Source organism: Brachyistius frenatus, unplaced genomic scaffold, assembly GCF_029030835.1.
Source record: "Brachyistius frenatus isolate BFR_SWC_R1_liver_20210118 unplaced genomic scaffold, ASM2903083v1 Contig_18, whole genome shotgun sequence".
Taxonomy (NCBI): Eukaryota; Metazoa; Chordata; class Actinopteri; family Embiotocidae; genus Brachyistius; species Brachyistius frenatus.
The window spans coordinates 5109723-5131895 of NW_027210617.1; the positions used below are offsets into that span (position 1 = coordinate 5109723).

Consider the following 22173-nt stretch of genomic DNA (forward strand, 5'->3'; position numbering starts at 1 on the left):
GTAGTTAAAAAAAAACAACAACACATGATGAAGCCATGGAAGAGGGTATCATATGAAAAAAAAAAAATAATACATTAACTGGGAAAAAAAAATAGAATATTCTTTGAGATTAAAGTGTTAAATTTACAAGAAATGTGCTCTGGGTTGGCGCACCTTCTGAGACCCACTCTGTCTGTACGCTCGCTATATATCAGTATACTAATAAACACTCCTTTGAGGACTTTGATTGAAGTTTGTCAGGCGTCAAAGTTTACTGAGTACACAGAGAGCACACAGCCTTCTCGCGAAACAAAGAACAAGTTCTAAAGACTGTGTGGTAATAAAGTTAACTTGTGACCAGAGGTATGCTTTTCAAGCCATCCACTTTAATGAAATGTTGACTACATTTTTAAATACTTCTTCACATGAGCAGATAAAGTATACATTTAAAGTTATAACATACAGCAGAGAAAGAATGTCTTCAGCAAGTGGTCCAACAATCAGGAGGGACTTTATTTGACAGAATGGAACAGTTTGTGCGCCACCTGTGGAAGAAGGGAAATGCATTAGCACAAACATACAACAAACTAAAGGGCCTCAAACAGTTTAGCAAAGCAAAAAAAAAAAAGTATATTACTTGAGTTACTACTTGTAACACGTAGCTCATACTGTAAGAAAATGGATCCCGTATTTTTGCACATTTTAACCTGATATTGGTTATCAGAGGAAAATGTCTCCGATGTTGCTGCATGCAGCTGTTAACTTTGTGTATTTGTGTGGCAGCTGTGAGGACTAAGGCTTCACTTACACTTGTTAGGCAAAGTTGTCAAGCGAAGAGGAGATTATCTCTATGATATAAAGACACCCTGAACATGATGTTTGTGAAGACCACGTTTCAAAGAGAAAGCCTCCATCACACATATGCTGAGCTGCAGACTGGAGCACTGATGAGAGGACGGAGGACAGAGAAATATCCTCAAGTGAGACTGAACAGAAAAATGCGCAGAAAGCGCTCGAGGTTCAGAAGTATAAGCAAAAGGAGAGATGTGAAAAATCTGTGATAGGCATGAAAAAATTCCAACTGTTGGAACAAAAAAACCTGAATGTAGTACATTCAACTTCATATCATGAGGCAACTGTAGGGTTTGCCGTAGCCATTGTTGGGGCAGCTTTGGTATCAACCTTTGGCAAAACCAGATCATAGCCAAACTGTAACACAATAATTAACTCCTCGTTAATCTTTGATCTTTTGGGGTGTGTTTTTAATCTGTTAACCTTGTTTGGTAAAACTGGCAATTTCACACTTACACAGTGGTCCCGAGCATGCAGGAAGTCAAACAGCTCCTCTGTACAATCCTCCTCCGTCGCAGACCGAGAGCCAACTCTGGACTCGCATTGCTCCAGACGCTCCTGAGTGTGAACGCAGTGCTCGGTCTCTACGCACTTCTGTCGCAGCGTTTCAAGAGGATCCTGAAACAGAATACGTCCTGAAGTGAGGGACAAACATTCAGTCGCTGACCACTACTTTTCAGTTTCCAAACTGGTATCGAACGAGGATAAACGAAAGACTGGAAACATAATATAATGCAGCCGAACCAAGCCTCAAACTATAGCCTCCAAAATGGTTGTTGAAACTGAACGTATGAGTGTACAGGACGATTTACAGGAGATAACTGCCTGTAGCGAGACAAAAAAAAACAAAAACACACCCACAGAGAGGCTGAGGAATTATTTTTTTTAGCACATGTATCTATAAATAAAGTTCCAGTGAGGGCGGCAACAGAGACGACCTTGAACAACCCCGTGTCTGGTTATTTTAGGTGATGTATATTATACCGTTCACTAAACAGAAAAATAAAACTAAACAAAAGGGCGTGTAAACGTGGAGTCTGAAAATATATATCCCTGGGCAATTTGGGACAAATCAGATAGCACGATATTTTTGACCAGATATCGATACTGTGGGGATAACTGTTGATGCTTTCACAAAATACTGACATGATGAGACTTCTGATGAATGACCATCCGTGGGTATCATGACTAAGCAGGTAAAGACAAACAAACAATAGAAACACCTCAGACCAGAGAAACGAGTTCAGAGAATTACATCAATTTACTGCAATTGAGCTTTCAAAATAAAACCACATCAAACCACGACAATCATAATCTAAGACGATGTCTGGTCTCATATCACGATAATATAAAAATAATACTGTAAAATACAGACGCATCGCTCAGCACCACGTTTCTCTTCTGATTTGAGTCTCAGGTTGAACGTACCACCATTTCTTCCTCTTCCTCCTCTTCTTCCTCCTCCTGAAACAGACACAATCTAATCAATTACATCATTCACCCCGAGCCATCAGACAACATGTATACCTATCGATTATATAAATATTAGCCCGCCGCTGTTACCGAGGATGCGGTTTAGTTACGGTGACTTTAATAACCTCTTCAATATCTTTCTGAACACCAATGCTAACGTAAGGTAGCTGATCCTTTAGCTAAGTTAGCCGTTGCTAAAAAAAATTAGCAAACGTCACGATCATGTCTGAGTGGTGTTGAACTTGTAAAAACTACTGACATCCTCGGGCTCTCCGTTCATGATCATCTTCTCCTCGAAAACCATGATTTCCGCCGCTCTTGTCCTTAGCTGACAGGCTGTCAAACACCAAGTGTTGGAGGACACCGCAGGTCACACGATACGAGCAGAGCGGAAGCTCACTGACAAGTTGGCGAAAATAAACCTCACAGCTTCCGGGTGCGACACTTTCAAAATAAAGCTCTCGTTCACTAACTTGGTTAACGTTAAATGTATTGTTGGGTCAAATGTGAATATAAATACGCAATTGTTTCGAAAGTAACTAAAATACACGTTTATGAAGATATTTTGAGACACTCCTGACTTCAAATTCACTTAATTAGTGAAGACAAAATTGGGATGTAACCACTTTATACGATCTTAACAAGTTGTCCCGAGGCACAGCAGGCTACAACATATGCTATCTCAACAGATACTATAATATATACCTCCCACTGACACAAATGTTACATTAAAAAGTTGTACGTTTTCTGTTCAATCGACAACATTTTTATTTTGAGGACAATTGTCTACTTCCTCTAGGGCCCAGAGTCTAGGCCAAAATGATCTGACACTCTCTGCTACCATCATATGCTGAAAAGCAATACTACACTAACATAAATTAAATACCTAATTGAAAATATACACCCACACCACTGTCCTCACTGGGCTGTATCTGGTCTGGGGCTGTTTCCATGATTTGGACTAGTCCATTTTAAAATGAGGAAAAACTGTAATGTCACAGCATATACGACAGATTGCACTACACTCAAAACAATATTTGTTTACAGGGTTATTGATTTACAGTGTTTGGCATTACATTTCCATGGATAAGGAGGTCAGAGTCCAGCGCAGTGCCAAAGATATTATTGAGGCCCCTCAAAGGACAGACAGAGGGTTAATATCACCTGGTAACACAACATCTATCTGCCTGACAGGAGAAGCAAAGGAAACATAGTCTTCCGTTAGTTAGGCTGTGATTGTACAATGGACTCCGTGTTTTCTGTGATTGTACCCTATGTTGATTGGGATTTCAAAAGTCTGCTGGTTTTCACTGCAGTTTTTATCATCACTGCAGATTATATTAAGAACCGTCGGCCGGTCAGCTTTCCTCCAAGACCTCGGGCTCTTCCAATTGTGGGCAACATATTCACTGTGGACCACAACAAGACCCATGAGAGTCTGACACAGGTATTGACCAATCTTATGTCACAGGTCAACTCATGGGACCCGTCCTTCTCTTGTCATGCTTTTTATATTTTCCAAAATTTTCATTCAGTTAGCAGAGACATATGGAAATGTGTACAGCCTACGAATGGGCCAGAGATGGCTGGTGGTGTTAAATGGGTTTGATGTCCTGAAAGAAGCTCTGGTAACACAGGGAGACAGCCTGGTGGACCGCCCCGAAATCCCACTACTAGACGATGTATTCCATAAACTAGGTAAGATACACACAGACACAAAACCTGTGCAAAACTTGGCTATTCACCGTTCTCACCTCACTGCTCTTTTGATTCCTGTGATGCAGGAAAGCAAGGTGAATCATATTGACTTTGCATGACTTGAAGTTACATTTCAAGTAATGCTATTGGCCCTTAAAGTAAAGAGTTCTTTTCTTAATTTGAAAACTTTGATAGACCCTGTATATTTCCGCTCAGGTGTGGTTTTCAGCAATGGGAACATATGGAAGCAGCAGAGACGGTTTGCACTTTCGACCCTCAGATATTTTGGATTTGGCAAGAAGTCACTTGAACCTGTCATCCTGGATGAATTTACACATTGTGCAAAAGACATCAGAAGCTATAAAGGTACATATACAACACACAGTGACACATTTGTAACAAACAACTGTTTAATTTACATCAAATTTTCTTTTAATTTGTGGAGGTAAGCCATTTGATCCACGCCTCATCATCAACAACACTGTCTCCAACATCATCTGCTCCCTGATGTTCGGTCATCGCTTTGAGTACGGTGATAAAAAGTTCAAGAACCTGATACAGATGTTTGGCAAGGCCCTCCAGCTGGAAGCCTCCATTTGGGCAGAGGTATTATATTTTAAAACGACTGATGTGTGAAAGAAAATTCCTTTTTGTTAAACAACTTATCATTCATGTCAGAGAATTATTTGGGCACAGGTATGTCACGTTTTCTAATATTCTGTGTCACAAATGGAAGGATGTTCCGCAAGCAAGCATCTTGTCTTTTATAGATGCTAAAATAGTTTATTAGAGGGATGAATAATGATTGGACATATGTTAAAAGGAAACCTGGGGCATTATCCCCGGTTTCTCACTGCAAAAACGGTTAGAATCAATACAAACTATTGTGTTCACAAATGAAAATTGTTTCTTTTAAGCCCCCACAAAAAATGCCAATGGGGTGAGCAAAAAAATAATAATCCTAAAACATCTAAACTATCATAATAAATAAATAAATCCTAAAACAAGTTTTTATTAAAAAGGCATAGATTTATGCCTGTGCCACTACTTAAAAGCAATTAATTGACAGAAATTAAGATAAAGATGCTTGACACAAGATTATCATTACTCAGATTTCTTTCTAGTCCTGACAAAAATAGACGGAATAACTTGCTGAGACAAATCAAGACCAATTACCTTGAAACAATTCTATTATGCACATGTGGTGCTTGAATCGATTATCTTTGATGATAAAAATGTGTGAAATATGGAATTATGGGGGAAACAAAAAAAGTGTAAACAGAGCAACTGCCTCAGAAAAGGAAGACCAAGATTGCTGCACAGTTACCAGCCTCAAAAATCTTCGAGATGAGGCATAGCCCTGTTCTTCAGCATAAGTATGAGCAACTTATTGTTCCAATGTGTTCCTCTGTGTGCAGCTCTACAACTCATTCCCTCGGCTGATGAGCCTTTTACCAGGTCCTCATCAGATGGTCAACCAGATCTGGAACAATGTGAAGAACTTTGTACGACAAGAGATGAATGAGCACAAGCAGAGCTGGGATCCCTCAGAGCGAAGAGACTACATCGACTGCTACCTGAACGAGATTCAGAAGGTGACTACACATAGAGTTGTATTGCTCAGAATTCATTGCTTATGAAGATCATCAGTGTTCATCTCACATCACATGTCCTTGTTGTGCACCTACATCAGAACTAGTCACTGTTAGTTTCACTGACGTGACACTTTATCGTGACACCACTCTGACTGGTGAATAATGAAAAAGTGCAAAGACACACTCTTGCACTTTTTACCAATTATTATAGCTACTGCCTTACAACATTGTTGTTTATGCCTTATTACCAGCAGCAGCCACTCATTTTAATCGAAACATTTTTGCAAGGTTTCAACAGCTCTCCAGTACAATTGAGAGGTGAAAGTTCAATTTAAAGTTGCCTTTTTAAAATATTATAACTTGGTTGTAATAGTGCTGATATTGGATTGTTCTCTATTGGTCTGCATGTTTTAACATATGTATTTGCATGTATTCTCAGAATAAGGGGCAGGATGGCAACACTTTTGATGAGGAAAACCTGATCATATGTGTATTAGATCTGTTTGTGGCTGGTTCAGAGACCACATCCACCACCCTGCGCTGGGCCTTCCTCTACATGGCAAAATATCCTGAGATCCAGGGTGAGAGCATTGTACAGGCCATTGAAGCACCTCATTGAATAATTTGTGCATGCGTGACGATAAAAAACTTGCTGGTGATAAGTTTAATGTATAACTATCTGTAGGTTACACTCATCATTCTAGATACGTCTAATATTGTGCAATGATTGGTGCACATCTACCTGGAATATATACTCAATAAATTTAGCATCACCAATTAATAGGGACACAAATCTATTTGATAGTTTGGCAGTGTTGTCTTCTGATTTCTCCACACAAGTCTTAATGAAATACTGTTTCCATTTTTGTGTTTTTCACAGAAAAGGTCCAGGCTGAGATAGACAGAGTGATTGGACAGTCCAGACAGCCATCCATGGAGGACCGTGCACACCTACCTTACACGGATGCTGTTATCCACGAGACCCAGAGGATGGGCAACATCGTTCCTCTCAGCCTGCCACATTTTACCGGCAGAGACATGCAGCTGAGAGGCTACACGATCCCAAAGGTCAGTTCTCCATCTAGTGCAGCAAAAGACACAAACATTAATGTTACATACCATTGTGCATATTTATTAATTGTTATTATGATTACAATCATCAGGGAGTTACTGTAATTGCCAATTTGACCTCTGTGCTGTTTGATAAAAATGAGTGGGAGACGCCCTTCACCTTCAACCCAAAACACTTCCTGAATGAGGAGGGCACGTTTGTGAAACGGGCAGCCTTCATCCCCTTCTCTGCAGGTGAGGAGCAACACATCCATCCATCCATTATCTATACCCACTTTATCCTGAACAGGGTCATGGTGGCGGAGAGGGGGTTGGAGTGTGGGGAGAGAGAGGGGGCGGGGGGAAGGAGCTGGAGCCTATCCCAGCTCACTTTGGGCGACGGCAGGGTACACCCTGGACAGGTCGCAAGTCTATCAGGAGCAACACAATCAGACAGTTTATTTGTGTCTTTTTATTCTGCCCTGCATAGTGTGACCCAGGGGTGTTGCTCAAACCCCAATTACAGACTGACAGTTACTGATCACTGCACTGCCAAAGTGAAAACAACTCGTTTGTTTTCCTGTCTCAGGTAAGCGGCTGTGTCTCGGGGAGAACTTGGCCAGGATGGAGCTCTTCCTCTTCTTCACCTCCTTCATGCAGCACTTCACCGTGTCCATGCCTGCTGGGGTGAAGCCTGAGCTGGACTACTGCTTCGGTGTCACTCTGGCACCCAAGTCATATGAAATATGTGTAACCTCACGCTAAGTAATATAAACATTTTCATACATTATTTTCTGGTGTCACCACTTTCAGGGCTTGGAGAATGTCATGAACTGAATTTCTGCAGTGATCATCTTCATTTCATATTCTTCTTTGTCCTTCACTTATTTTTGTGAATAATCACATCTGAAGTGAAGGATGGCTATAAGACTGAAATGGCAATGCCAGCAGTAAAACGACCATATCTATGGGACCCATGGATGTGTTAAGAAATTGTTATGGTTATTTTTTTAATACTAAATAATGAGTTGATGATGAAAATAATCCTTTGGTACCATAGATGTTCTGTGGTAGAGTCTATGGTAGGCTAAAATAAATTATAGGTTTAACCAATCTGTGTCCATACAATCTAACTTTACGTAATCAGTTATTAAAAAATAATAATAAACACTACTAACTGTAGGGCAAGAATATGTAAAATTTTACCAAACTGAGATCATCTGAATTTCTGACTGGACCAGTCACCTGTCCAGACAGGTGAACACAACACAGTAGAGAAAGGTAGAGTCCAAAGTCCAGGTAAGGTCCAAAGGTAATGAGATATTGACCAAGAATACCAGTAATCGGTAGTGGCAGACTGGGAGTAGATATACGGACAAGCAGAGTTGTTTCAGGTGAGCAGATTGGGGAACTGGGAGCAGGTGAGGTGGATGTGGCAGGCAGGAGACCGGACACAGAGAGACTGGGGACTTCTGGTGGGTGAAGGGACTGATACAGGGAATAAACCGAACAACTGAAGAACACAAAGACCAAAACCATGACAAGTTTCACAAGAATTATAAAGTAAACAAGGTCATGAACCTCTGTGTATTGGATAAAAGGGAAACTATCAGTACTACAGTGATAATAACATGATATACTGCCATGCACTGCAGTTACGGTCTATGGGTATAAATTACTTTAAACAAAAACACACAAACTATTGTTATTGTGAGCTGTTTTGTGAGTCGAATACAGAGAAGTTGAAAGAGACAGTCCAGTTCTGACATTCATGCAAGTTTAAAATCTATGATTGCAACCTTAAAAAAATAAAGTAGGCCAGGTGTGTTTGTGTGACAGCTTATCCTGAAGTGAACTCTTACACCGACAGATGTTATTAGGCAATCATTGACAAGAGCACATAGACTTTAAAAATACTGATAAAAGGACAATTAATTAAACATTTTATAGCTCTCAGCTGCCATATACAAAGTAGATTTTGTATGAGGGAATATTTCTTCAGAAACACAAATATTACATGATTTGTTTACAAAACTGATTTAAAGATGTCAATATGTCACAGACCAAATACATTGCATTTATGATACAGTCATGTCCCATTTTCATTTCAACATAGAGGCTGACATTAGGTTGAAACTGTCCTCAGAGAAGCCACAACACTCTCACACTCTTTCAGTTACAGTTAATTCCACAGGTTACAGATTGTAGTATTTCAGTCATTGTTTCTAAGCCTTCACATGTGGTCCTAAATGTTGCCTGGCGGGTGATATTTCCTCGTGACGAGCAGCTTTTCCTGTATTCAGTGCTGCTTATCTACCTTTCCTCTCTGGACACTGGATTTTGTAGCCCACCCTGTAGGCCTGCAGGTACACACGTGCCTGGTTTATCCTGAAATCACAACCACAAAGCATATGTTAACGTATGCTAAAATTATGGTCCACTGTGACACACGTCTCACATTTAGTCATGAACCATTTATCAATACTTTTATGCCATGCTTAATCTATGTAAATAAGTCCATAAGGAAGAAAGTTTTTGGAAGTTAACTTTTCTTACAAGACATTGAACAGTCCAGTCAATAAAAATTCCTCTTACTGCAAACAGATAACAACTGTATAAACTACTTAGTGCTTCAGAATGTAGTAGGGAGAGAAATAACCTGTATTTAGTGCAAAGGTGAACTCCTAAGGGTCCACAGCGGTCCATATAACTCTCCCTAAACGCCTTCCTCACCGCTCGAGCCATACTGACCACCGTGGTGACCACAGGGCAGGTCCTAGAACACACATAAACACAAAGATCCACGAGAGTGAGGTGCAATATTTTAAGAGCATGATAACTGTCTAAATGCAGGTTCAAAAAGTTATCAAATGATTGGAATGATGCTGCCTCTCAAGAATCACTTTTGTCCCACACTGACTCGATTAAGTGATCAGCAATGTCCTGTTTTTCAATGTCATTTTTCTCTCAAGACTGAAACAGAAAGGACGAAAAACATTCATTGTGATACATTATCTTGACACGAGAAAACTTGAGTTTGAAGTAGTAAAAGAATAGTCCTTACGTCAACTCTTGGTCAGACACTGTATTGCCATGTATTTTAGCAAATTTGATCTGTTTTCATACGAGAGCTTAATGCTTAGCAGCACAGTTAACACAGTGCAATGCACCAGAAATGACAGTGCAGAATCCATCAGGAAAATACAGGCTCTGTAATATGAGCCAGAGACATGTTATTTACTGATGTTATCTACTTGGGAAAAAGAAAAGTAAACTAAAAAAGGAGACCAGCAATGAGCAGGAGACTGGCAGAAGCTCACTGAGAAGCTGTTGTTATTTGTGACTCAACTGTTGGCACTGATTATACTTACAGTCTCTCACAGCGCAGGCCTGCAGTGCCCTCTGGACAGGTACAGGTGTTGTGAGGGCTGCAGGTGGCTCCATGTTGGCAGGGAGGCACACAGGGAATGGTCACCGCTGCAGATACGGCACACAGCAAGACTCTTAATGCAAAGGGGAAGATACAGTGAAGGTCTTTTATCCACATTAATCCACAGTCATGGACCAACCCGTTTCACAGAGACTTCCGGTAAAGCTTTTGGCACAGCGGCACCTATTGAGGCCCACACACACGCCACCGTTCTTACAAGGTTTCTGACACTCAACAGGTTCTGATGGAGACAGGAGAAAAAAAATAAATCAGCAGTAATTCAGTTCAATACAGCTCATCTTTACAACAGTCTTTTTTCTCAATCTGGAAAGCAGACAGAGTAAAGCACAGAGCATTTATTACTTATATCTCAGTAGTGAATTTAATTGGATCTTAAATGAAGTGGGACGGCAGTATACCAAATAGTGAGAATATACAGGGACAGAAGAACACATCTTACCGACAGCAGTGCAAAACAATCGGCCTGTACACTTGACTGTTTGTTGTGTAGCACAGTGCATCAACCATGTTTTCTTGCAGGGTCTGAGGAAAGCACTTGTCTTTGGTTATAGACTAATTAAAAGACTAATTTTGTATTAATGACTATTCATTACACTATAAGCTGTTATGTTGAACATTTAGCAGGCTGTAAATCCAGAAAACATCAGTCTCGTCCCTTACACACACTGGTACTGCTCTAGTAAACAGTATATAATAAAGCTATCATGACATTAATATCATACTGTGTATATATCGAGTACATGTGGCCTATAAATTAAGAGTAGTAGGCAATTCACTTTATTTCACCACATTATTATAGTTGTAAAAAGCAAAGTGTGAGCTGCACACGGTGGTTGTGCTATAACATGCAGAACATGCAGCTGTGGAGAGGCTAATGATACATCACTTACAGAGAAGAAATATATGCAGATTTTCAATTTCTAACTGGCTAAATTGCTTGTAAAATAGCAGCTGGTGTATAGTGCTGCTCAGAGTGGCCCATTACGATGATGAGTTTGCATATGCATATATGTTATGTACTAAATAAGCAGCATTCAAGTCCAGAAGGACATTTATTATTGAGATATGAAATATATTTTCTGTCTAAGAAGTCTTTTTCATGTCATATATCGATGTTTGGAATTGTCTACCCATGAGGAGAAAGATTAATGCTTTTATCTCGTGTCTCATTTGAATTACTATCAGAGGTCAATCAAAAACAAACTGCAAAACACAGCAGAATAGAACAGCAATGAAAAAAAATAGAAAAATAAAAATAACCTCTGTACTTAATGCCATTATTATTTCACAGTTTAATTCAAACGTTACTGTTGTCATCTGTCACCAACATTTCACACAGCAAGGAGAGGAAGCCAGAAAGCGGAGGGGACCCAGATGCCGCAACCAATATCACATTTTGTTTAAAAATCCTTATGGCCTCACATCTCCTCATATAACGAGGCAACGTCCCCTCTTGGGAGGTAAAACTTCCAGCCAGATGGAAGCAAATGAAACTCATTGTGTAAAGGCTACTCAGGACCAAGAATAAATTCAGATCAAAAGTAATCAAAAGTTTGCATTTATGCGATCTTTTTTATAAATTTTCTGATTTGCATAAATTTGTCAAATTTGTACCTGAACTACAATTTGTTATTGAATGTTATAACATGGATTCTGCATGTAAAGTCTGTCCTAGAACAATAGCGACATACAGGTACAGACAGAGAATGTCATCTCACCTATCTGGCATCGAGCTCCTCGCCATCCACCAACACACGTGCATTTGTTGACATCCACACATCTTCCGCCGTTTTGACATGCAGGAGTGCACAGGGCTACAAAACACACACAACATCGTCATACAAAGACAGAACTACATGTATGTAGAAAAAAAAAGGTTTTACTGTAGATTAACCAGATGCGAACAAGCTCGGAGGCAGGTAGGTAGAACTAACTATCCTCCCAGAAGTACATGTGTTGGTGTTTGGTTACTCACGTAACAGGCACTGGGGTCCGGTGTAGTCAGAGGGACACTGGCAGGTATCGGGCCCAACACAGCGACCACTGTTTGCACAAGGCAACTCGCACACAGCTGAGGGTGAAACAGAGAAAGAGGCATGAAGAGAAGTCAAAGCTAAATACTCAGAGGAACTATTACAATGAGCATAAAAGCAATGTTACACAGGTAGGGGAATTGGTAATCACAAAATATGACACATAAGCTTAGCTTAGTGCATTTTATGAGCATTTTCTTATCAACAGATGCAAAAATGCTTGTCAGTGTTTCTTTGAGCACAATCTGCTTTATGGACTTAATGTAATACTTAACCCCGTGTGTTTCGATAGTTTAGATATTGTCTCCAGTGCTTAGGGAAACAGAAGTTCGAGCAGTCTTCATTGACCTTCAGAGGCAGAGTACCTGTGTGGCAGCCGGTTCCCGTCCAGCCAGAAGGACACGAACACTTGTTCCAGCGCATACAGGTACCTCCATGGGCACAGGGTGGAGAGCACATGGCTGCAAACACACAACCAATATGGACTTAGTCTCACATAACCACACCTATCTCCACCACATTGTGCCAGGGCTGGAGGATGGTCTGGCTGCACCCATAAATCATTCGGATAATGGGTAGATAAACGCTCTGGATTGTTTGTATTTCTTTAACCCCATCACAATTGTCTTTGGCGGCACTAAGCCTGAGATGCAGAAACAGTTTCCTTGCAAAATTGTGTTTGGGGAAACTGGTTTTGGTACAGGGAGGCGAGCCCTCGAAACAAAATGACTCAACCGTCACAAAAGACAGATAAGAACCAAGCAGGCCTTCGTTACTGCTTATTGATCCAAATCTTTGTCAAAACTTGTCATTTTCAGTCTGCAGGGTAGTGCTCAGCAGTTGTTGTTGTTTCCTGTCGCAACGGGCATTTTAAAAATGTAGATAGTGGAAGGAGAGGTGATCGACGACTGATATTTTCCACACATGGCTGGGTTATACCAACAGTCTATATCTGGTGAGTGACACTAACCTGGACTTAATTTACACATTTCAAACAGAGGTATCAGTTGATGGATTTAAACTATTATACTGACTACCAGCCAACATATTTTAAAACGTCGTACAAAAGTGTCAGTCGTACAAAGAAAACGCAAACAGTCACAGAAAATCTGCAGGTTGTACCAGCCAGTGTTCGCTCAGTATGTATAACTTTTACGAACTCATAAGATGCAAAACTGAAAAGACATAACAGATAGCTTAAAAACATTCGCTAGTCATATATTGTATCTCTATTTGTTGGCATGGAGAATGTTTCTGTCTCTTCACCCTGTTAAAAGTAAGTTTAATACATAAAGGAGCAGTGATTCTCTTTCTATGTACAAACGTTTTGGCACTTCGTGAAGAGGTGAAATGTGGATACAGAGTTTTTTTTTCTTGTTGATGAAATCTGCAGCTTAAAGTAATGAATCAACACTTACACCATCAGCAAGTTTGTTTCAGTTGTACAAGTATTTTCTGAATAGCAAATACAATAATATCAACATTTCTATCCCTCCCGTTGTCCTTGGGTCAACGTGTTCAACAGCAGCTGTGTTCAACCAAATTCTATTTTATTTTCACATTTTTTGGGGATCATTGGTGACAAGGAGGCTGTGAGAGTTTCTTTAAAGAATGATCACCAATGATCCCAAAAAAATATAAAAATATAGAAATAAAATAGAACTTGGTTGAACACAACTGCGGGTCATTTTGACCCGAGGACAACGGGAGGGCTATATGTATTCATGTACAACAGTGGAGGATTTTACCTGAGCAGCCTACACCAGGATAACCTGGAGGACAGTCACAGCTGTTTGGGGCCAAACACACTCCGTAGTTCTGACAGGGGGGATCACACACAGCTGGAAAGACAAAAAATGAATAAAAAACTGTTATAAAGCAGCTATTTTTACTAAAAATGTTGTTTGGGAGATTCCTCCTGATCACTACTTGATTTCTGACTCACGTTGGCACTTGGTCGGGTCATCTGTTCGAACTTCATACCCGTCCCTGCAGGTGCAGTTAAACCCACCGGGATGGTTCACACAGAGCTGCTCACAGCCTCCGTTTGTGAAGTCTCCGCACTCGTTCACATCTCATGATAAAAAACAGCGGGGCAGTTAAACAGGGAGACATTTCAAAACAGCAAAACATCCACTTTGCCAGTCTGTTAATTTCCTTTTGGGCTGAGTGACAAGGCGCTTTCAGCGGCGTGCACAAGCAACAAGCTCATCGCTCAAGAAAACTTGGCAACAGCTGAGCTGTTCTGAGGCATCAGTTGCTGACGGGCAGTCAAATTTCCGCGTGTCCTATTTTCTGGTTTCTGTTTCTGAACACCTTCATACACAGAAATCCCATGACAAATGCAAAATGTATGAAAAATGGATTACATCCATGAAAACCTTTCCATCTCTTTATTGTTTTTATCTGAATAACGAGGTAAAAACTATTTACAAAATGAAACTTAGAGAATCTGTACGGCGGTTTCAAGAGATAGTGAAGTCTGAAGGAATTCAATGACTATTGACAGTATATGTGATTAAAATCAAAAAGCCTATCAGACTTTGTTTCATAGATATGGAGTCATTAAATAATATTAGCTGTTCTATAAAAGGACAGATGATGAAAGTACAAAGTAATATGAAAAACAGCTTCACTGGTGGGCCAAAACTTTGCAGCTGCACAAAATTAAATAAGAAAATCATCACCAAAGGTGCTGCCAGTGTGCCGAGTGAAAATGAAGTCTCACCCACACAGCTCCTCAGGTCTTTGCCCAGCTTCCAGTCTTTTCGGCAGCTACACTTGACGTGGCCCTCGGCCCCCACAGTACAGATGTGCTCACAGCCACCATTTCTCAGCTTACAAGATGTAACATCTGTTTGGGTGAAAAACAAATTATTTCACCAGTTGATATTTACAGATTATTACAGTGTTGGGCAGAACTGAAAAGACTGATTTGTAAATACATTTAAAAACAAAAATAAATAATTTTAATGATCAACCAATCTTTTGGTTTTATCAAGCAAAAATGCCCCAAACGTTCTAATTCCAGTATTTAAATTGTGAAAATTGTCTTTGTCTTATTTGACAGCAGACTGAATATGTTGAGGATTTAGACTGTTAGTCAGAAGAAAAAAAGACATGAAATGATGTAACAATTAACTCATAATTAAAATAATGTTTGGTATCAGCACTAATATTAGGCAAGTGAACTGTCAAATTATAGGTTTTGTTTTGATAATGACAGACTCTAAAAAGTTCTGTTAAGTAAGTAAAGAACAAGACATCCACAATAATTGTCTTGCATGAAATACGAGCATATCTTCTAGCATCTCTTAGTAAAAATCTGACAAGAATTTATACTTTTTGTACACAAGAGATTACTATGTCAAATCTGTCATGTAGAACGCACTGCTGCAGGTGAGGTTGTCTTTGTCTAACAACAGAGGAGGTTGGCAGTGGCACGTGTGTCCTCCTGGGGAGTTGGTGCAGGTGTGGGAGCAGCCACCATTCCGGAGTTTACACTCATCAATGTCTAAATGCACAAACACATACAGAGAAACAGACACAAATCATAAACATCTTTTGAAAACTGTTGTCCCTCTTGAGCATGCAACAGATTTGTAACTCAAAATGGCCTTCTCATCCTCTAATCCGTTGAAATGCGCCCTCAGGACATTTGAATCAGGGCAGAAAACATGCAAACACACACAAACAAAACAGACACACGAAATGAGACATAGATAACTTATTCCTGACGGTTTTTGCCACTTCTTCATGCTGGCAAATTGCTGAAAGCATTAGCTTGTTTAAATGACAGAAAATGAGTTGGTAAACAGCAGTGAGTGAGTCACTGAGTGTATGTGGGTGACTGACCCACACAGGTGTGTCCATCAATGTGCAACTGGTAGCCAGATCTGCAGGAGCACTGGAAAGAGCCCTGAGTGTTGATGCAAATGTGCTCACAGGTCCCGTTTAGTGCCAAACACTCATCCACATCTGGGGGAACAGAGACATTGAGGTAACTGTTCTGCCAAAAAAGGCACAGCTCCATGTAAGGGCCCATTTAGATGTTAGTTAAACATGGTTTGCGATTCAATTCAGCACTAATAAGCCCAACTTGTTTGACCAGAAATGGCTTTTGAGACGGGGCACAGGTCCAGGGAGAGATCATATCTTTGCTGCCCTCTATTGATTTTATATACAATAACTTGGAGCTCCTGTTCGCCTGAGTGCAAACTGGGGATCACAATGGATATTGTAAGTAGAAGCACAGTTGAATTCTCCTCCCCTTTTAATGTTACTGTCTCTCCACTGTAATTAAAATTAAAAAATTTTTGATGACGGAGCAGTTCTAGGTGCAATAAAAATACTGTGAGAGTGCCAAATCACTCAGCACACGGGGAAGAGCACACAGTTCCTATTCAGCAACTGCGCCATTTTGACTTCTGTAAATTTGTGATGTCACAAATTCATGCTCATGTCAGATGTTTGCCCTTAGCATGGCTCACTGTCAAAACTTTTACCTGGAAGAAAACACAGAGCGTCCAAAGAAATTCCTGTGGTTGGACTGGGCATGTGTCACTCAGAGAAGAGTCCGCCAATCAGAAGAGAGGTTCATTGATGTCAACGCACCTTAAAGACAGACTTAAAACAGCCTGTTCTTGGTAGAGTTCCTGGTTTTTAGTGTTTAAAACCACAAAAATATCTTCATGGTTATACTAAAATTCAGGAAAAGTGTCAAATGTGGGACCTTTAAACTATTGTGCCTTATTTGCCAGGAGAGCGGAATCCCACTTCTGCAACACATTTTGCGTGGCAGTGACTGTTTTGTTACACTGTACATCACCCACCATGAACACAAAGTACATTCAAGGTACCCAATGGACTTTAAGGTTTATATTCAGTGTTTTGTCACTTTCAATCTTTGATAGCTAGACTGGATTAAAGAATTTTGGAATTCAGTTCCTCCTAGTCAAAAATAACCTTTCACATATCCGGCAATGTTGGTATTTTCTTTATTTTCCCTGTTTTCCTCTGATTCTAGTCCTGGTTTTATTGTAAGTTCATATTATATTTGGTTTACATAGTTGACAGTGGAATTGATCTTCTCATTTAACCCACTGCAAGAAACTAAATAAGCATTTTTCTCAAAATATTGAACTGCTTTTTTTTAAAGGAAAAACAGCAAACAAAATCTGCTGTTGGCGTGAATGTCAGATCATCCCCCTCCCCATCTGTCTTTTACCTGTGCAGTTGTGTCCCTCCTGGTGCAGCTGGTAACCTGCGCTGCACTGGCAGCTGTAGCCTCCGGGCTCATTGGTGCAGTTGTGATCACAGTGGCCGTTGTTCACAGTGCACTCGTCAACGTCTGTACACAAGGACCACCCTGAATGACTGGTGTCTGCAGAGTGCTGGTGTGCACAAGTACTGCTGGTACAAGGCAAGTCTGCATGACAGTATCAATGGAGGAAAACACACACACACACACACACACACACACACACACACACACACACACACACACACACACACACACACACACACACACACACACACACACACACACCTTGCTCACCAAAACATGAGTGTCCATCACCATTGAAGCCCTGGTAACACTGGCAGAAATACGACCCAATGATGTTGCCACACCGAGCATTGGTGTCACATCTGTGATCACCTGATGCACATTCATTCTCATCTGGAAAGAGACAGAGATTATATTTTAAATTAGATGTAAAACTCAGTTAATTTCAATTCAATAAAGATTGTTCTGCCTCTTGGGATCATTTCAATGGAAGGCATAACAGCAAGCATTTAAACATGCACACATGAGGAAGCTGACCCCATCCACAGGAACCAGGGTTTTCCGTGGAGGGACGTGAGTGCTAATTGCTTACCTTCACAGTGTGTGCCGTTGCCTCGGTAACCTGGGCGACAAACACACTTGTAACTCCCCAGCGTGTTCTCACACACACCCTGACCGTCACACACTGCAGGACTCTCCAAACATTCATCCACATCTGGGACAGAGACAAGAGACAGACAAAGAGAAAGACACTTACAGACAGTGTTTGGTATTAAACATGTTATTGACCGGAAAAAAGCATCTGTCATCTGTGGAAAGCAATCCCGTGATGGAACTGCAAGCAACAGAAAAAGTAATTTTAATGTCAACAAACCCCAATCAAGACCTTATTAGGCACAAGTGGTTTAATATGTGGTCACTGCAACACTTTAGAAAGCTGTATTAAAACAATATTTTTTGTTCCCCTTTGTCCAACTCAGCATCCATTACTTTCTGACAGCAGCTTTTAAAGGTATATAACTTGGTAAAACACATATTACAAACAACTCCTGTACAGATGAGTCTTTGCTTAATATATGGCTGTTTCCTCAACCATTTCAACTCATGAAAGCAGCCAGCAGCATGTGTTAAGCATGGAAAGCACATCATACCATGGCACACGGTGTAGTCTGGACACACAGGACCTATAGAGGATCAGAGGCCAGAAGTGCATGGGAGTCGCAGGAAAAACAAAAATAAGATGTAAAAAAAAAAAAAAGTGAGTATAGATTGTGAATGAAAATATTGCAGGACAGGAGATCAAATTAGTTAAAGTTAAAACAGGGTAAATGAAAACAAGCAGGCCAGCAGCAAAGCAGCAGGTTAAATAGCTACTTTATATCTCTGCAAAGCATTCCTTACAGTCTGCAGAAGTTATTAGTTATCGGTTATTAGTTATCAGTCTTAACCGGTTGTGGTGATGGTTCATGACAGACCTACCGATGCAGGCAGAGGCCTCGGCTCTGAAGCCCGGCCGGCACTGACACAGAAAGCTGCCAGGAGTGTTCACACACATGTTTCCCAGCTCGCGGCGACACTGCTCCTCGAAGCTGCACTCATCCACATCTACAGAGGAGACACAAAACTATAAATGCGAGGATGACTGGCTATGTTTAAGAGGTTTAGCCGAGACTAGTCGGCTATGTCATTTCAGGGTTATGTCTGCGGTGTCTCACCTGTATTTGACTATAAATATTTTTTGTACATGGATGTTTTATATCTAAATTAAATATTTATAATTACAGTAGACAAGTATCCATTTCAAAGTATTTTCAGACAAAACATTACGAAGGACATTCTTGAGAGAGTTCCCCCCCCCTGAACTAAATAGGTTCTAATGCCATTTGCAGTTTGCAATTGCACCGCGAATGAGAACTCTGCAATTACATATCACAGCAAAGACGGAGAAACTTTTGATACTGTATTTCTCTTTGTCGATCTCCTTAGATGTGTAAAGACTTAAGGAAGCCTGGACTTTGTTGCCAGTCTAATTCTCAGTATTGTGGGCCCCCATTTGAAACTCTTTTCTCGGCTGTTTTAAATGGCTTCATTCGTAGCTGTAATTTACCCGCCTTACTGTTTACACGGTCTTTTAAGCATAGCGGTTGCCTGTGCTCCTGTGTTCAACCAATCAATGTACACTTAAGTCAGCGCAGTTCCTATTGTAATGGGGAAAGTACCTAGCCAGGGGTAGAACTAAAAAAAAGTACCACAAGACAGAGTTTTAGGAACTTAAGAGGTTCAAAGTTCCCCCTGTGTGGAAAAAAGGGAAGTCTCTCCTACTGTTCTTAAAACTGTGAAATAGTTCATGCGGTAAGAAAACACCTTTAGATAAAATGCCTCTAAACATACATTTTTGTGTGTAAATCCACATGCCATTGTCATGCACACCAAACGTCAACGCCTCACCTACACAGCGTTGTCCATTTAGAGCCATTACATATCCCATAGGACACGAGCAGGTGAAGGAGCCAAGGGTGTTTTTGCATTCAGCTCCCCCCTGACAGGCCTGCAGGCCCGTCACTGCGGCCAGAGCACACTCATCTACATCTACACAACCCAGAGAGGATACATACATTATGACCATAATACAGAGGCTCCATATACCAACATCTCTGTCTCACACATACAAAGGCTAACGAACCTTGGCACCCTCCAGAACCCATCAAGTAACCATGGAGACAGCTACACGAGTAAGAGCCGGGGGTATTAGTGCAGCTGGCATGGAGACAACATGGCCCTGGTCCCTCTCCTTCACACTCATCCGCATCTGTCGAATGGAGATAAGATCATACTCTGCATCTAACTGATGTACACAGCATGCAAATAGACATATAAAACAGATTCTGTTGTAAACTATAAAGATTACAAATATTTAGGTCAACACTGAAATATAAAATCCACAATTGTTTTGAAGAATGTAGACTGTTGACATTAGCACTGGCTGCTGCAGCTGCTTCCAAAATTATTACCACATTTCCACATTTAAAACAACCCAACAACTAAGAGTTGTGTTTCAATAGAGCATAAACTGTTTGGAAATATGTTCCAATTGCCTTTTTACTCATTGCACTCATCCTTTATTGGGAGCAATGCTGAATATTGTTTTATGTGTTGGTGTATCCTAAACAGTTTGAAATGCAGTAAAGAGCCAACCCACCACTCTTCAGTCATTTCCCTTGAACACAGTATTGATTTTACAAATTCCTCAAACTGAATGCAGTAATGATATATTGATGTTCTACTGCCACGATCAGCACCTTTAAGCATCGGTCCCTGCATTTAATTCTGTCCACTTCTCACCTTTACACTCTGCTGCTCCCTCCAGAGTGAAGCCCACAGGGCAGGTACAGTTCTCGCCATCCTTCACCATAGTGGATGGACATCCACAGCCAGCGCTGCTCTCCTGCATCACCTGGTTTCCTGGACACTCAGGGGCAAAGCTGGAGCTCGGAGGAGCTGTGGTAGACGAAGCAGCTGCTGATGTATAAGAAAAGAGGGTGTGATTTTAGGAGAAGCTGAAGGGCAAGTCAAAAAAAGGACAAAAGTAAAAAACAAACTCACATGTGGTAGGTGTGTGGCTTGTTGCTGCTTCACTGGCATTTCTGATTACATTTTCAATGACCTGATTCCAAAACCGCAGTGACAACAAGAGGTTTATTAATAATTGCACATCCATAATGGACATAAACATATTTAAAAAGTGAATACAAAAACATCTTGAATTGAGGCTTTCCTAAATCACTGGCCTGGCTCTTGGTGAACATCGCTGTGTGTTTCAGCACTTCATTTTCCTCAGGGCTGCTCAGAGCTTCAGCCACCGACAAAACCAGCAGCAGGGCTGACAGCAGAGTCCAGAGGTGAGTCATCACCTGAATCTGTGTGGAGAGGAGCGAGAGGAGGAGGTGTAGTTACTTAACTATTAGCAAATAAGAGATAAATCATGCATAAAATGACTGAGAGCACGTGGCAGTTACTGTAGAGGTGCTTGAGTTAATGTCGACATTACGCAGAGACATACAACCATAGAGTACATGTCTGGGCAGGCAAAACAACGGAGGGGTAAAAGCAGTCTGTTATTAAGTTCACATCAACTCCCCCTGGGCTGTCTGCACAGAACAAAAGAAACTTACAGCAATATAAGCTGTTGTACTTTTAGCTATAATAAGTTCTATTTTGTCCGATATAAGTGGAAAGTTAAGATTTCGCAGCCATGTTATCCTGGGACAGCTCATAAATGATACAAACAAATGTGAGGTTGACTAACAGTTTTTTTTTTTTTTGTATTGATGCGAGGCGAAAGCTGCGTAAATATCGCGCTAACCGACTTACCCGGGTTAGATTCAGTCGCGCGTAAAGAGGGCTTTGGGCCACTGGAGACAAACAAAACAGGAGACTGCGAGATTTTTAGCTGCCAAAACGCGATCTTTTCCTATCTTCTCCAGCTGCGGACTCACGACAGCTCCTGAGTCAGTACGGGGGGCTGTGCGATCCAGCAGTGAGTCCACATCCTGTCCCGGAACTCTGCACTTCCCATTCCTCAAATCCCAAACCACCGCACAAGAGCAGTTGAGAGGCCTGCGGGCTGTTTCGGGATACCCCTGCTCTGAACCCTGACATGAGGGTCATAAACCAGTCAGAAGACATCGGCCACTCAGGAACATGGGAGGTCAAAGAGACTTCACTCGGGAGTTCACAGAACAAATAAAACTGAGA

General features: G+C 40.9%; 3 protein-coding genes across 3 annotated transcripts; 1 reads left to right on the forward strand and 2 right to left on the reverse strand.

The window, feature by feature from the left end:
- Positions 1 to 345: 345 nt before the first annotated feature.
- uqcrh (ubiquinol-cytochrome c reductase hinge protein) lies at positions 346 to 2705 on the reverse strand. Its single transcript, XM_069695064.1, has 4 exons — positions 2564 to 2705; positions 2260 to 2295; positions 1288 to 1449; positions 346 to 524 (listed from the first exon to the last, which is right to left on the reverse strand). Exons 1-4 carry the CDS (start codon positions 2606 to 2608, stop codon positions 492 to 494), a joined length of 276 nt encoding a protein of 91 aa, XP_069551165.1. The 5' UTR covers positions 2609 to 2705; the 3' UTR covers positions 346 to 491.
- Positions 2706 to 3441: 736 nt separating this feature from the next.
- On the forward strand, positions 3442 to 7437 carry LOC138618944 (cytochrome P450 2J2-like). The gene is made up of 9 exons (XM_069695061.1): positions 3442 to 3751; positions 3840 to 4002; positions 4219 to 4368; positions 4448 to 4608; positions 5421 to 5597; positions 6037 to 6178; positions 6478 to 6665; positions 6761 to 6902; positions 7237 to 7437. The coding sequence occupies exons 1-9, from the start codon at positions 3548 to 3550 to the stop codon at positions 7410 to 7412; spliced, it is 1503 nt and encodes a 500-aa protein (XP_069551162.1). The 5' UTR covers positions 3442 to 3547; the 3' UTR covers positions 7413 to 7437.
- Positions 7438 to 8203: 766 nt separating this feature from the next.
- LOC138618940 (fibropellin-1) lies at positions 8204 to 21883 on the reverse strand. Its single transcript, XM_069695053.1, has 22 exons — positions 21790 to 21883; positions 21207 to 21335; positions 21022 to 21082; positions 20761 to 20937; positions 20102 to 20227; positions 19867 to 20007; positions 18898 to 19023; positions 18011 to 18133; positions 17689 to 17811; positions 17359 to 17481; positions 15987 to 16109; positions 15523 to 15645; positions 14860 to 14985; positions 14077 to 14205; positions 13880 to 13972; positions 12497 to 12592; positions 12074 to 12169; positions 11817 to 11912; positions 10217 to 10318; positions 10019 to 10124; positions 9307 to 9423; positions 8204 to 9035 (listed from the first exon to the last, which is right to left on the reverse strand). Exons 2-22 carry the CDS (start codon positions 21324 to 21326, stop codon positions 8957 to 8959), a joined length of 2406 nt encoding a protein of 801 aa, XP_069551154.1. The 5' UTR covers positions 21327 to 21335; positions 21790 to 21883; the 3' UTR covers positions 8204 to 8956.
- Positions 21884 to 22173: the final 290 nt, after the last annotated feature.

What these genes read in the sequence shown, in the direction of transcription:
- uqcrh (XM_069695064.1), bottom strand. Translation starts at nt 2,608, where the DNA reads ATGGTTTTCGAGGAGAAGATGATCATGAACGGAGAGCCCGAGGAT. An exon ending in TGAACGGAGAGCCCGAGGAT is followed by an intron (nt 2,296 to 2,563) that starts GTCAGTAGTTTT and finishes TGTCTGTTTCAG; the next exon opens with GAGGAGGAAGAAGAGGAGGA. An exon ending in AGGAAGAGGAAGAAATGGTG is followed by an intron (nt 1,450 to 2,259) that starts GTACGTTCAACC and finishes ATTCTGTTTCAG; the next exon opens with GATCCTCTTGAAACGCTGCG.
- LOC138618944 (XM_069695061.1), top strand. Translation starts at nt 3,548, where the DNA reads ATGGACTCCGTGTTTTCTGTGATTGTACCCTATGTTGATTGGGATTTC. An exon ending in AAAATATCCTGAGATCCAGG is followed by an intron (nt 6,179 to 6,477) that starts GTGAGAGCATTG and finishes TGTTTTTCACAG; the next exon opens with AAAAGGTCCAGGCTGAGATA. An exon ending in GAGGCTACACGATCCCAAAG is followed by an intron (nt 6,666 to 6,760) that starts GTCAGTTCTCCA and finishes TACAATCATCAG; the next exon opens with GGAGTTACTGTAATTGCCAA.
- LOC138618940 (XM_069695053.1), bottom strand. Translation starts at nt 21,326, where the DNA reads ATGACTCACCTCTGGACTCTGCTGTCAGCCCTGCTGCTGGTTTTGTCG. An exon ending in GGGAGCAGCAGAGTGTAAAG is followed by an intron (nt 20,228 to 20,760) that starts GTGAGAAGTGGA and finishes TCCATTCGACAG; the next exon opens with ATGCGGATGAGTGTGAAGGA. An exon ending in GGGAACCGGCTGCCACACAG is followed by an intron (nt 12,170 to 12,496) that starts GTACTCTGCCTC and finishes TTTCACCCTCAG; the next exon opens with CTGTGTGCGAGTTGCCTTGT.